At 44.0% G+C, this 15,555-nt stretch overlaps 1 protein-coding gene across 4 annotated transcripts in view; it reads right to left on the bottom strand.

The window, feature by feature from the left end:
* elp1 (elongator acetyltransferase complex subunit 1) overlaps positions 1 to 15,555 on the bottom strand; it is an 86,027-nt gene that overhangs the window by 37,953 nt on the left and 32,519 nt on the right. For all 4 annotated transcript variants that reach the window (XM_060915111.1, XM_060915112.1, XM_060915113.1 and 1 more), the window contains 9 exons: positions 13,858 to 13,957; positions 10,225 to 10,315; positions 9,823 to 9,946; positions 8,452 to 8,545; positions 8,116 to 8,346; positions 4,390 to 4,560; positions 4,148 to 4,232; positions 3,895 to 4,056; positions 2,948 to 3,054 (listed from right to left, as the gene is read on the bottom strand). In XM_060915111.1, the coding sequence (XP_060771094.1) occupies positions 2,948 to 3,054; positions 3,895 to 4,056; positions 4,148 to 4,232; positions 4,390 to 4,560; positions 8,116 to 8,346; positions 8,452 to 8,545; positions 9,823 to 9,946; positions 10,225 to 10,315; positions 13,858 to 13,957 (1,165 nt within the window). The remainder of the gene's footprint in view (positions 1 to 2,947; positions 3,055 to 3,894; positions 4,057 to 4,147; positions 4,233 to 4,389; positions 4,561 to 8,115; positions 8,347 to 8,451; positions 8,546 to 9,822; positions 9,947 to 10,224; positions 10,316 to 13,857; positions 13,958 to 15,555) is intronic.

The raw sequence follows: 15,555 nt of genomic DNA, 5'->3' as shown, positions 1-15,555 counted from the left end.
GCGTCACATGACCAACGCCAGCGAATCAGGAAGGTGGATGTCACCGTGACGTTGTCCAATGACGACACCAGCTAGAGCTCAGCACAGCGTATCCGCGTATTCTCAATGTTTACACAGCACCAGACCAGACATGATCTAGATTGAATACGTGGACGCTGGCGGATTCCCGTTTCCCGGCGTTTCCAGGCGTTTTAATGTAAACGGACAGTGCATCCGCGAAGGAAACGAGACAGATACGGTCTAATGTAAACTTGGCCTGAGTCTTGGTGTGGATGTGTATTCAGTTTTCGAATGGCGGAGCGTGTTGCTGAACCAACCGAGGACGAAATAAAAACTCTACTCGAAAACAAAATCCCCCCAAAAAATACAAAAAAAAAAAGCAACAAAATATGGAATGAAAGTATTAGATGGTAAGAATGTATCTTTTTTTAATTTTTCAAGAATTATTATGATTATAATAGCATTTTTCACAAATTGCTCCTGTCATTTCACCGGTTTGTTTACATTCTAAGCGGAAATGGTCTTGTCAGATGTTTTGTATAAAAGTTTTTATTTATCGAATTTGCAAAAAATAAAAATGCTCTGTTTCTCAAAATCCAGTGAATGTGGATAGAATAAAACAGTTATTCCACTCAATCTCACCGTACATGGCTTATAGCCAACTCGGTGCTACGTGCCTTGTCAGCCATCAGCTCATATACGACTCGATTTCGTGGAATAACTGTTGAATATGCCAAATCAACTTTTATTACTTTTGTTGTTGTTGTTGTGTGTTTTTTTTTTTTTAATAATATATTTTCAAACCCAATCAGATCAGCTGGAATTCTAGTGCATCAGCTCAGGATAATCTGTCAGTGTGTATTATACCTTGTGTAAACCATCACCATGGAATGAGCACTAATACCTTTCCTGCCAGTGAATGATGCCATAAATGCTCATTAAAACCAGGTGTTTTTATTTTATTACATCATTACAGTGTGTTTTAGAGGCAATATTTGTAGTTGGTGGCATTTAGTTGTATTTATAAATGAATGTAATTTTATTACATTCCTTTATTTCAGTTTAGGAAAGTATTTGTAGTTTATATTAGTTATAATAACTAACAGCATTAACTGGGACTGAATACACCATTTCCCATCTTCCACACAAACACTACTAAAGGAGAACTGAAGTCATTTTTAAACTTGCTTTATTTCTTAATTAACGTGTTATTCAATTATTTTTTCGGTTTTAGTAACCTTATACCGTGACTCGTATTGGCAACTAATTGCAATTAAATATTATACTTCTCGGCCTATTCGGTTTTTAGCCATGTTGAATTTAGTTTGTTTGGTCCACGGCAGGCGTCGCTTATCCACATGATCTTCACGAGACTTGTGCAAGACTTCGAAACGTGAAGTGTCAGCCAGGTGTCCTCGGCATCTTGTGTCACATTTGTTCCACCAAATGAACTGTTTTCCAAAAGAAATATTGCACAAAAACGAGTTTAAATGACGATTACTGCCTACTTTCTTCAAACTTTCCTGATCACTATCAAAACAAGCAAAACTTCCGGCTTGATTACATCAGCATTCGAAAGAGGGCGCGCGCGTCTTTTGACAACGTTGGCAGATGTTGGTCACTTTGATTTCTCATCTCATCATCTGTAGCCGCTTTATCCTGTTCTACAGGGTCGCAGGCAAGCTGGAGCCTATCCCAGCTGACTACGGGCGAGAGGCGGGGTACACCCTGGACAAGTCGCCAGGTCATCACAGGGCTGACATATATGGCCCTTTTCCACTACCCTTTTTCAGCTCACTTCAGCCCGACACGGCTCGCGTTTCGACTACCAAAAAACAGCACGACTCAGCTCGCTTCAGCCCTGCTCAGCACCCAAAATTCGCACGGTTTTGGAGTGGGGCTGAAGCGAGCCAAACCGAGCCGAGTGGGGCTAGGGGCGTGAGGAGACACTCCCCTGTGCACTGATTGGTGAGGAGGAGTGACCTCACATGCCCACACACGCCCCGCGAGCACGCTGGGATCTGTAAACACCGTAAACCCGGAAGAAGAAGAATTACAAATTACGAGAATTTCTGAAGCCTTATGCGCCTTGCCTCATCTATACGCTCTTGCCAGTATCTGTTGGCGTTGTCGGTGACAACAAGCCACAGCACCAAGACCAGCAAAACTAACGACTCCATGTCCTCCATGTTTATTGTTTACTATCCGGGTCGTGAGACTACCGCTTAAAAGGTCACTGATGTCACTGTTTGCGCCGCCTAACGACATCACGTGATGTCCACCCACTTTCGCTAACTCCACCCAATGTGTCCACCCACTTCCAGCCAGCATGGTTCAGCGCGGTTGTAGTCGAAATGCAACTCCAAAAGCCCCACTCAGCTCGACTCAGCCCAACTCAGCCGCGTTGGTAGTGGGAAAGTGGCAGTAGACACAGACAACCATTCACACTCACATTCACACCTACAGTCAATTTAGAGTCCCCAGTTAACCTAACCTGCATGTCTCTGGACTGTGGGGGAAACCGGAGCACCCGGAGGAAACCCACGCGGACACGGGGAGAACATGCAAACTCCACACAGAAAGGCCCTCGCCGGCCACGGGGCTCGAACCCGGACCTTCTTGCTGTGAGGCGACAGCGCTAACCACTGCACCACCGTGCCGCCCACTTTGATTTCTGCTGTATGTTTTACTTCCGTCCTACGATGTCTCGCACAGGTCTCAACGAATCTCGTTTACGGCCATTGCTTTGACATATGGACTGATATATTACAGAGCATATTTCAAACACTCATAACTTGCTATAGCAGCGACAAAATAGCTGTCAGAAATGCATTCTGATATTTAATAAAATAAGATAAATAGAATTTTGATCATAAAAAATTTGCCTTCAGTTCTCCTTTAAAGTACAGAATCAAGAATCTTGCTCAGTATTGCTCGGATCACTCACCCCATTTCACTCTCCTGATCTGTCCATCCTCCAGCTGCAGAGCCAATGTGTCACTCTTAGAGCTGTGGCACATGTTGATCACATGACCTTCAACCTTGACTTCTGACCTGATTTGATACACAAGCAAAATTACAGGGATGAAACCAAGTCAGCAGTATACCAGCCCTGTTCTGCAGCATATGCACATTTTACACAAGCCTAATGCCGCTTTTCCACTACCAACGCGGCTGAGTTGGGCTGAGCCGTGCGGTGCTGAGTTGGGCTGAGTCGAGCTGAGCTGTTGGAGTTGCATTTCGACTACAACCGCGCTGAACTGTGCTGGCTGGAAGTGGGTGGACACATTGGGTGGAGTTAGCGAAAGTGGGTGGACGTCACGTGATGTCGTTAGGCGGCGCAAACAGTGACATTAGTGTTCTTTTAAGCGGTAGTCTCACGACCCGGATAGTAAACAATAAACATAGAGTCGTTAGTGTTGCTGGTCTTGGTGCTGTGGCTTGTTGTCACCGACAACGCCAACAGATACTGGCAAGAGCGTATAGATGAGGCGAGGCGCATAAGGCTTCAGAAATTCTCGTAATTCTTCTTCTTCCGGGTTTACGGTGTTTACAGATCCCAGTGTGCTCGCGGGGCGTGTGTGGGCATGTGAGGACACTCCTCCTCACCAATCAGTGCACAGGGGAGTGTCTGCTCATGCCCCCAGCCTCACTCGGCTCGGTTTGGCTCGCTTCAGCCCCACTCCAAAACCGTGCGAGTTTTGGGGGCTGAGCAGGGCTGAAGCGAGCTGAGTCGTGCTGCTCTGAGGTAGTCGAAACGCGAGCCGTGTCGGGCTGAAGTGAGCTGAAAAAGGGTAGTGGAAAAGGGCCATATGTTTTTTTTGTGATACCATGGTAAAATAAACATTACACAAAGAAATACAGAGCTTGAAAGTTTGAGATGTTGGGCTGTACCTGACATCCAGTCTGGGCTCTGAGCTCTGGGTCTCTGCTGGGGTCAGCATGAGTAGACGCGACTGGTTTAGTTCATCTCCACATGCTACGGCCACAAACACGTCCTCCTTCAGCCAGAGCAGCAGACGGAGAGCCAGAACCCCCTCACGGGCCACTGCAACACTACACACAAGGTACAATCAGCGTTAAACAAACACACACACACAAAAAAAAAAAAAAAAAAAAAAAACCACTGACAGTGCTGTAATCTAACCTGTACGTCTTTTGTAAAACCAGTGGTTTAGAAACGACTCTAAATCCAGATGCATCCTTAACAGGCTCACTGGCATCTTCACCGCCTGAGTGAGAAAAGTGAAAACTGTTATTTACTTTCACGTAAACGCAACACAGAGCATGAGTATGACCACTGAAACACACCATACTGTCACGCACAAGCAGAAAAACAGAAAGACGAAATGCTTTGTTGATTTGTCTTTTTTTTTTAAACCAGCGCACCTCTGCCAGCGATATGCAAACACCCGTCTGCTGTTAACGCTGCAAGTGCATTGGTACTCGGAGGCTGTGCGTGAAAAGTAACCAGGTTGACAGGAGCAGGAAATTGCAGTTCACAGGAACACATGGGTGGAGGCACCACACTCTGACGAAACGCTGTCACTAAAACTTTATCTGTAAGACAAGAAGGACATGTAGGGAAAGTGATTTACAGACCAAAGTCCTGGACAAACTGATTATATCTATGTACACACACATTTATATTTGCATTAAAGGCATAGTTAATGATTTTACAAGAAGTTAGCAGGAGGTCAATTTTTTCCAAATTCAGTCTCTCCCTTAAAGGAAAAATCCATCCTAAAATCTCATCTCATCTCATTATCTGTAGCCGCTTTATCCTGTTCTACAGGGTCTCAGGCAAGCTGGAGCCTATCCCAGCTGACTACGGGCGAAAGGCGGGGTACACCCTGGACAAGTCGCCAGGTCATCACAGGGCTGACACATAGACACAGACAACCATTCACACTCTCATTCACACCTACGCTCAATTTAGAGTCACCAGTTAACCTAACCTGCATGTCTTTGGACTGTGGGGGAAACCGGAGCACCCGGAGGAAACCCACGCGGACACGGGGAGAACATGCAAACTCCGCACAGAAAGGCCCCCGCCGGCCACGGGGCTCGAACCCGGACCTTCTTGCTGTGAGGCGACAGCGCTAACCACTACACCACCGTGCCGCCCTCCATCCTAAAATGACTTGCATATTAATCTTTATAATTAACACATGATCGTCAATAGTGTCCAAGATTAATTTTGTAATGACATCTCTACTTTTAGTTTATACTTCTTTCATCAACACTTTTATAAACGCTTTCCTTTATTACCGACAATGCTGTTCAACTGCCATGTGATAGATAGACAGATAGATAAAGACATGCAGTAGTGTTTTATAGTGCTTTACTGTTCCAGCTCTCTTACTGCCTCCATCTGTCCACTCTGCTCAAACAGCTCAGCATCCGAAGCTTCAACGGTCATGCTAATACCGCCATCAATACCAACGCACTCGTCATCTCATAGATTACTAACTAGCCAAGTCAAGTCTCTGCTGTAACTCAATACTGCGTAACTGAATTGTATATCTGCACTGCATTTTAGAACTTCAGAGTCCTGTGTTTGCTGTCTGCACTACATCTAGGTTGAATTTTCTCAATAACAGGACACTGAAAATCTTCAGGAAATGTTGAGTGAGAAAAGAAGCAAACAGAAGAACCTGTCTTTTTTTTTTTTCCTGTTTCCGGTTGAGAGTACACTGTGCGCATTCTGGCTGCCGCTTCTCACCAGAGCTTATTTTATTTTCCCTTTTGTGTGGTTTGATGTTTGTTTGAGTGTTTTATCCGCCGGTTGTGGTGTAGCGCCGGACCCAGTTTTGGGCGTCGGTTCCCTCCAGGCCTTGGCTTGCCGTGGGTGATGCCTGTGCTCCTTGCTATGGGCTGCAGTGTGCTCATTTTGACATCGGGGTTGTCTAGCACTGTGCGGCGGTGCTTTAATGCTTAGCGCGATGTTCCGGATGGTGTTGCTCGGTGGCTTCACGGTGGCTGTGCAGGCAGTTTGAGACATACCGGCGCTCTGCATAGCGGTGCTTCTGTGCTCGCTTTGTGAATCCATGGCACGGTGTTCTGGGCAGTGTTGTCCGGCGGCAGCGCACCGTGCTGTGCAGGCAGTATGGGACTTGTTTTCATACGCCTTTTGGTGGGACTGTGGCTGCTACACCATTGGAATGACATCCTGACCTTTATTTGGTGGACTTTTTTTTCTTCCCCCCCCTTTCCTTATAGTTGTAAAGCGACCTTGGGTATGAGAAAGGCACTATATAAATTTAACTGATTATTATTATTATTACTTATCAGGGTTCTCCAGAAAATCTGAAGTAGCTGGCCAAAAAAAGTAAAAAAAAAAAGTGGCTCTGGAATTTGTGGTGGTAAAGCCACTGCGGCATGTCGGAGGCGTACTAATGCTAGGAGGCATGCTCCACCCTCCCAGAAAATTTTTAAATTTACATGCCTTCTGATGTATTCTCAGCTAATGCATTACTAACCATTTCCCTGTAAAATACTTGCAAAACCTATATGAAATTTCCTTCCAGATGTCTGCGCGTGCTTGGCTTTCTCAGTTCCCCTCTGTAGTACGCTGCCTGGCTCTGTAACACAACTACATGGTGTAACATAACTACATATGCTACAACGTGGTCCGGCTCAGCCAATCAGAGTGCGAGAATCGATCAACAAATAATAGCATCGCTTCCGGTCATGCTAGACTTGAATCAAAGACAATTTCATGGTGGAATAATTTGATTTGCAGCAGATTATGGGCAGCGGAGACGATATAAAAATCGTTTGAATGTTTTTTTTTCTTCTGGGATCGAGTAGCCGACGCAGACCGTCTGTGTAGGTGGAGAAAACAGCCAGTCGCCGGCACTTCTCGACATCTCTGCACTTATGTTTGAGATTTTATTTTTCCTATTATTAAATACCATTGGAACAGTAATAGCAATGAACCTCTGCGGAGTCAGTACAGCACAAACCGCTAGCTTCTTACACCAAAAACAAACAAATAAATTAATAAATACAAACCAACCAACCAACCATCCAAGTTGGCAAATTAGCGAAGACACCTGAATGACCGTGTAAGAGACACCTCTTTCACCTGACTGGCTGAACACCGGTCGCCGTCGTCTTTTTTCAGCTACTCTCATTAGGGGTCGCTACAGTGAATCATCATGAGCTGCATATTTGATTTGGCATAGTTTTTACACCAGATGCCCTTCCTGACGCAACCCTCCCCAATCTATCCGGGCTTGGGACTAGCACTACGTATGCACTGGCTTGTGCAGCCCCAGTGCCTGGGTATTTTACCTAATCTGCATGTGTTTGAACAGTGGGAGGAAACTAGAGCACCCGGTGGAGACCTACACATGCCCCTTTTCCACCAAAGCAGTTCCAGGGCTGGTTCGGGGCCAGTGCTTAGTTTGGAACCGGGTTTTCTGTTTCCACTGACAAAGAACTGACTCTGGGGCCAGAAAAACCGGTTCCAGGCTAGCACCAACACTCTGCTGGGCCAGAGGAAAGAACCGCTTACGTCAGCGGGGGGGGGGGGGGGGGGGGGGGGGGGGGGGGGTTGTTAAGACCAACAACAATAACAAGACCGCGAAAGATCGCCATTTTTAAGCGACGAGAAGCAGCAGCTGTACAAACGCGAAGTCATCCATTATTATTATTGTTGTTGCTGCTACTGCTTCTTCCGTGTTGTTTTTGCTTCAATATTCGCGCCAAGGTTTATGCAAACGTAGCGACGTAACTGACGTATACAGCGACGTAATGACATATACAACGACGTAATGACGTGGCTTCCCTTAGCACCGCGAGCTATGGAAAAGCAAACTGGTTCTCAGCTGGCTCGCAAGTTGAACGAGTTGTGAACCAGCACCAGCACTGGCCCTGAACCAGCCCTGGAACTGATTTGGTGGAAAAGGGGTAACAGACACCAGGAGAGCATGTGTGCCATAGACGCCGAATTTTACTCCTTCCTCTAAACAGATATGTTAAAAGAAGTAGTGAGGTGAACTTTGCCAAAATGTTCAAAAAAGCGTGTTCAAATTTGAAATTCTTTGACCCCACCTTGGAACAGAGCATCTCAGTCCACGCATATGAACAACCAGTGGCAGCTCTCACCTCCATCAATCACTGCCACATTGGCATGATCATGTGAATCATATCCTTGGCTACGATCTGTGCTCCAGCCCCAGTCATATGTGTAACAGCTCCAGTCATGAGTCAGCAGGCGGAGGTGGAGTGGCTTCACAGGGTCCCAACACACACAGACTGGAGCCTTTGAGGGCTCACTTCCAAAATGCAGACTCTGTTTCAGATACCAGTGGTAATTCCCTACCGTCCATAGCTGAACTACAAACAAACAAACAAACAAACAAAGTTAGTGATTAATGAAACAGAACGTGATGGTGGAAAGGTTAGTGTAACTAGATAATTAAACAGAAGAAAAATGTTAACTGTATGTGTTGGGGTTGCTGTTCAGTCCTGGGCTCAGATCCTCAAGCCAAACAGCCAGCACAGTGGAGTCACTGTTCCAAAGCAACTCCTTCACCTAAAACACACGATACACACTTGCATACATTAACACACACATTAAATAACTAACTAAATAAATAAAGAGTGCTCAGAGAGCACAATATCCCCTGCTAGCAACTACGCCATAACTCTGGTAAAATGTGACTGAACTGAACGAAATTACAATATGCGTACTAATGACAGATGTGTTTAAAAAGATGCCTCGTGTCAAGTTTCGTGAATTTCCTCCAAAAATTGTGAGAGGAGTTGATTTCGGAAGGAAAACACACTCTCATGAAATTGTCAAAGTATAATTTTGTTAATCAAGGGCTGTAACTCTGGTAAAATGTGGCCGAATTGAACGAAATTACAATATGCGTATTAACGACATATAACAAAGAATCCTGCCAAGTTTCATGAAATTCCTCCAAAAATTGTGAGAGGAGTTGATTTCAGAAGGTGAGCACCCTTCCCGGGATGGATGGACGGGCATCGCCACAACATAATCCCCTTTCAGGCCTTTCAGCCAGCGGGGGATTTAAAAAACAAAACAATAAAAAATAATAAAACCCCAGCCACTATTTGTCCAAAGCCCAGACTGTGTGTATTCTACAGCAGCCTCTCTCAACCGGGGTGCCGTCAAAAAATTATATATTCTAACATTGAAATAAATAAAATGAATTAAAATTCCGGGTGGCACGGTGGTGTAGTGGTTAGCGCTGTCGCCTCACAGCAAGAAGGTCCTGGGTTCGAGCCCCGTGGCCGGCGAGGGCCTTTCTGTGTGGAGTTTGCATGTTCTCCCCGTGTCCGCGTGGGTTTCCTCCGGGTGCTCCGGTTTCCCCCACAGTCCAAAGACATGCAGGTTAGGTTAACTGGTGACTCTAAATTGACCGTAGGTGTGAATGTGAGTGTGAATGGTTGTCTGTGTCTATGTGTCAGCCCTGTGATGACCTGGCGACTTGTCCAGGGTGTACCCCGCCTTTCGCCCGTAGTCAGCTGGGATAGGCTCCAGCTTGCCTGCGACCCTGTAGAACAGGATAAAGCGGCTAGAGATAATGAGATGAGATGAATTAAAATTCCAAAAAACGATAGTTACACTAACGCAGATCATCGCCGCCTCATGCATCATCAAAATTTGTCTCACGGCCCCCTTTCCCATGTCACAACGTCACTGCCGGGGTCAGCGTATGGTCAGCGTGACTGCGTATATTTTATATGGGGTGCCTTGAGAATTTGCATACTTCTGAAGGGTGCCGTGACTGAAAAAAGGTTGAGAAACGCTGCTCTACAGTGTACTGATGAATCATGGCCCACCTTAACCTGGTCCTTGGCAAAGGGCAGAGTAAAGTCTCCATGCAGCAGGCCATTCTTTTCCATAAACACAACACTGTATTTGTTTGGGAGCCGCTGGGTGCAGGCTATCAGGCTACCTGAAGGTCTGAAGCACACACAGGAATATTAGGCTTGATATTAAAACTATAGACCAACAGGTTTAAGTTGCTAATACAAAAGTGCCAGTTTTGGACTATTAAGTTATCCATTTCAGAGCGTGCGGTTTAGTATTCACTATTACAAATGATTCAGAAACTACCATAAAACTAATAGGAAGTTTGAGTTTAGCTGCATGAGTGATAAATCTGGTCTGAAAATCTAAGAGGTTCAGTTATTAGGAGAAAGACATCAATACAGCAGAGTGATTATTTCAGAAGCTCTTACTTCCAGCACAGAGCTTCTTCAAGGCCATTGATAACTTCACTAGTGGCCTGCAGGACACACTCTCTATTCCACACTCTGACTTTTCTAGCCCCTGAAACAACACAAAAACACAAACCAGAAATCATTAGCTAGACCTCAGGCAAGTAAAAGCTCCGGTGTACTGCCCAGTCCCATATTTTGGTTGCCTGGAAGCAGACTAGGTTAAAAGGTGAAAGCTAACATGATATATAGAAGATATTACACGGTTATGCGAAGATATGAAGTTTGAGTGGTGAACATATTCATGAGTGACCGAAGTGAACGAGTAAAAATATTTTCAACACAAGAAGATAAACTTCATATCCTCGTGCCACCATGTAATGTTCTTTATATTATATAGACACATCCACCAAAAAAAAAAAAAATCACGCAAGTTAATCAAAAGAATTTTAATTCTGAACCGATTCGCCATTTTGACCATGCGTGTCGAGTCAGTGGGAAAACACTGGGAGTGACGTCATCGGAGTGAAATAAATATCGGTGATTATTATACATACAGGACACTTTTTCAATGGAATAAAAACATGTATTATGTTCCCTTCTATCTAGCAGGTTTCATTGAATTGGTTTGATAGCATGCGATATTGTTAGCATATCGCTTATTCTACATGTATTACGTCACTCGACCCAATGGAGAACGAGCGTTTGATATGGTTTACGATATTGCATACTTGTCAAGACAACATGACGTCACATGTCGGAGCTGATGTGAATATTCGATGAGAAAGTTTTCTGTTGTGCATGCGCAGAAGCAGTTTCGTTCACCGGAAGCACCCACGGTACACTGTCACAGTGAATTGAAAACGCCATAAGATACTTATAGAGGGCTACCGCATGACGTCACCGCGCCGCGAGATTTCGGTAGTCGCCATATTGAAAGACCAAGTACACATCTATGCAAGTACATACATACATAAAACAAACTACACCTGAAATGTAGCCTGGGCCGGTTCTGCCCTAATCTGGACCCGGGTGCAACATCGCGCAAAAAAAACACACCAGTCTAAATCAGGACAACCAGTGTTCGAACTACGGGGGTACTCGGGGGATCCGAGATCCCCTGAAACAGACATGAGATCCCTTGAAAACATGATTTAGGAAATGTTGGATGGTCTCTAAAATATTGGTAAAATGATGTTTATTGACAGCAATCGTGTGTAACGGGAAGCATTTGCATATCCGAAGTGTTGTGTTTACATCAAAGATAAAATAAACCGATATGACAACGACTGCTGCTGCCAGGTTGGTTGTTGAGTAGCCTGACTGTTTTTTTTCTTGCGTGTGGTATCATTGTTGACGCGAGGTTGTTTTTTGAACATGCCAATGCGGACACGATTTCCCCTGATGAGTTATGACTTCAGACGCGATGCGTGTGTGGAGGTGTGGAGTCCGCGTGATATGTGCGTAAGATAGGCTTCTCGTGTGTTTGGAGATCTGCGCTCCGAGACAAGCGCAAGCACCCCCCAGGGAAAAAAAGGGACCCCCTGAAAATATCGGCATAGTTCGAACACTGAGGACAACCATCACATAACTATAACTATAAACATTTTAGATCAACTATTTTAACTAAATGGGCTATAATAAATAAGCCTGCAGGCAGCCACGGCGGGCTGCCTCAGAAAAGTAACCATTCAATGACAACTGAAAGCCTGCAGCCACGGCGGGCTGCCTCAGAAAAGTAACCATTTGTCCTACCTTAAAACTCGTTTTGCATTTTCTGCCTCCTTTTTTGTATTTTCGACTCTGTGTTTATTTTCTTTCCTTTTCTGAAAACCCGATTTGTGTCCAGACATTTTGTTCTGCTACCAACGAACTAACGAACTCGTCAGGTCTCGTCTCTCGAGCCCGCGATGAAGGGCAACAATTGATACATTTTTACAAACAGCCAATAAACAGCCAATAGGGAGGTTGCAACGTTCAGGATCTCCTTTGCTCACAGACACTCAGTAATGCACTTATTCTCTGTCTCCCGGCAGAAAGCTCCTTAGTTTGCTCCCCTTGTGTCTCAATCACAGCTGGTATTCTGAAGAACGACTTCTTTTCACCTTTCCCATCAGCTTTGTTGGAACACCCTAACACAGCACAAAAGTTTACCATTGTAGGTTTATGATGAATCAAGTGCCTTGTGGGTTTAAATTCCGCGCACTGCCGTTATTTCCCCCTGATCACGAGTTTGTTGGTCTTCCAATATGGCGCAGGGTCTGTTTACTTCCGGTTTCCGGTGACGTCAGTGGGAAGGGTCTATTGCACGTAAAACTTCCGCACTAACGAGCGACTGTGACGATTTGTAAACAAACATGGCTGCCAGGTTTGCTTCATTAAATACGGAAGATTTTATAACCCCCCTGTTCTTAACTTTTTGTAAAATCTAATTGTTCCATTGAATGTATAATAATAATAGGCTTTTTTTGTGGTCTATCAGATATATTCCATTCAGCTAGCATGATATTGAACTCGTCTTCGACTTATTCAGTATCTGATATACCACTTAATGCCAGCCAATATTATTTAAATATCTCACTCAGATCCACGATGCATTTAATACGAAAAATGCGAGTTTTTCAACAAAAAAATAAAACTTCATATCCTCAAGCCAACATGTTATTTTCTTTTATTATACAGACACATTCACAAACAAAAAGGTACGCAAATTTATCAAAACAATTAATCGATTTCCTCACGAGTGACAGAGAGCGATTTATATCACAGTTTTGGTTATCCATGTCCCGGATGTAGCTCGTATGAAAAATACGTGTGGTGTATTTCCCAGTAAAACATTCGTGTCCATATAACATATGGTGAGTTAGTTAAGTACATTGATACAATCTAAAGGAAAGGTTAACGTATACGACTTACCTTGTTTTAACAAAAGTTCTTTTTTTTAAGATATTTTTTGGGCTTTTTTCACCTTTATTATTGGATAGGACAGTGTAGAGATAGGAAATGAGCGGGAGAGAGAGAGACGGGGAGGGATCGGGAAATGACCTCGGGCCGGAATCGAACCCGGGTCCCCGGATTTATGGTATGGCGCCTTATCCACCTGAGCCACAACGCCCCCCCATTTTTAACAAAAGTTCTAATGTAGAACATTAAAAAAAAGTCAGCAAGTGACTAATGTTTTGGCTATGAGCGTTTGTGTTCTGTCCTCACAATGCATGTAAAAGATATTGTTCAAGTCCCTTCAGTCGATGTGATTAACTGTGAGCTGACCGTGTGTTGTGCTAACAGGAGAGTAATATGAGAGTTGTGTGCTCCTGCTTCTGAAATAATCATCCATCAATCCTGCCTGCTAATTAATTTGCCTTGGCTGATGTGTGCCATGCAGTATTCTGCAGGATTCAGAAGCAGGAGCTATAGTTACAGTCTCATGGTGTGCACATCACTGCATAGTGCATTAGGTTTAAACATAGCAACACACCAAAAGAAAGTTTGTTTTGCTAAAGTCATAAAGGAGCAGTAGTTTCTTTTTCTGGCAGTTAAACCTAATGACCTATCAGGCAACGATGAATAAAAAAATAAGCAGCCCAGACACAATGTGCTTGTTCTAGGTTATCAATTTCTCCACAGATGGTTATTAATTAATAAGAGACCTGCCTGTCTGTGGACAGATGGCACCGACTGCAAAGAGCTGCCCATCGCCTCTCCATGTGATCCTTGGTATGCGGTCATCCCACGGCACTGCAGGCTGCACTTCCTTATAGGACATGCAGCAGAAAGTTGTAGTTGTAATAATTTTTACACATATATACATATACATACACACACACACAGTGCACTCCACAATTATTGGCACCCCTGGTTAAGATGTGTTAAAAGCCTTAAAATAAATTCAATTTTTATTGCAGAAGCATAATCTCTCACTGAAAATTGTAGAAAAATGTAACCCTTAACTCAAGTGAATTAAAAAAAAAAAAATCCCTGATTAAGAAATAATTATTTTTCATAAAATCACCTGTTCCACAATTATTGGCACCCATAATTCCTAGAAAATAAATGTAATTGAAGCATTTCTGTCATTTCTACTGTAGTTTATAAAGTTGATGAGAGTATCTAGGAACCTTTAATTAGTAATTCATCACATCCTGTTTCCCTGGGGTATAAATATGATGTGACACAGAGGCCTATTTCTCTTATCCACTCTTCAACATGGGAAAGACAAGAGAACACACCATTCAAGCAAGGCAGATGTGTGTCGACCTTCATAAGTCAGGCAACGGCTACAAGAAAATAGCCACTCGCCTACACTGGCCCGTATCTACAGTCAGAGGAATCATCAAGAAGTTTAAAACAACTGGAACAGTGGCAAACAAGCCTGGACGAGGATGCAAGTTTATCTTGCCACCACGCACAGTGAGGAGGATGGGAAGAGAAGTACAAAGTTCTCCAAAGCTCACTGTTAGAGAATTGCATCAAAGAGTAGCATCTTGGGATCACAAAGTCTCCATAACAACCATCAGGTGCTATCTACATGCCAACAAGCTGTTTGGGAGGCATGCACGGAAAAAGACTTTTCTCACTTATAAACTTAAACGTCTGCAGTTCGCTAAGCGGTACTGGGACTTCAACTGGGACCGTGTGCTTTGGTCAGATGAGACCAAAATAGAGCTTTTTGGCAACAAACACTCTAATACATCACAAAAGATGAGTATGCGGAAAAGCACCTCATGCCCACTGTGAAGTATGGGGGAGGATCGGTGACGCTGTGGACCTGTTTCTCTTCCAAAGGCCCTGGGAACCTTGTTAGGGTGCATGGCATCATGAACTCTTTGAAATACCAGGACATTTTAAATCAAAATCTGGTGGCCTCTGCCCGAAAGCTGAAGATGGGTCGTCACTGGGTCTTTCAGCAAGATAATGACCCTAAACATGTATTCCACCTTTGTGGAATAACACATGCGTAGCAACAAGTACCTTAATCCGAAATGCTGCAAATTTGCGCAGTTATCGGCTGCTTGAACAATTCTGCTAAGGCTGGAGTCAGATAGTTTAGTTTACCCACTGTTAAAATGTGAGAAAGACCCCAAATGGAAGATCTAACCCGTAGATGACCGAGACAGTGGCTTGCAAATCTGAACAGTTTGGACATAAAAGAGACTAGCTACAAATATGTGCGAGTACGTGCAGATCATTTTGTAAAGGGTAAGTTTAGATTTCTAATGTTTATGTGAACCATAGACAAAATGTATATAAAGATGCGACATACTGTAAGTGATGTACATGGAAGCGCTACTCCAATTATATTGCAGTTACAAATCCATAGCATACAGTGATTTATACAGTATCAGTGATTTG

Source organism: Neoarius graeffei, chromosome 2 (genome assembly GCF_027579695.1).
Source record: "Neoarius graeffei isolate fNeoGra1 chromosome 2, fNeoGra1.pri, whole genome shotgun sequence".
NCBI classification, from domain to species: Eukaryota; Metazoa; Chordata; class Actinopteri; order Siluriformes; family Ariidae; genus Neoarius; species Neoarius graeffei.
This window is presented reverse-complemented; position numbering and strand designations above follow the sequence as displayed.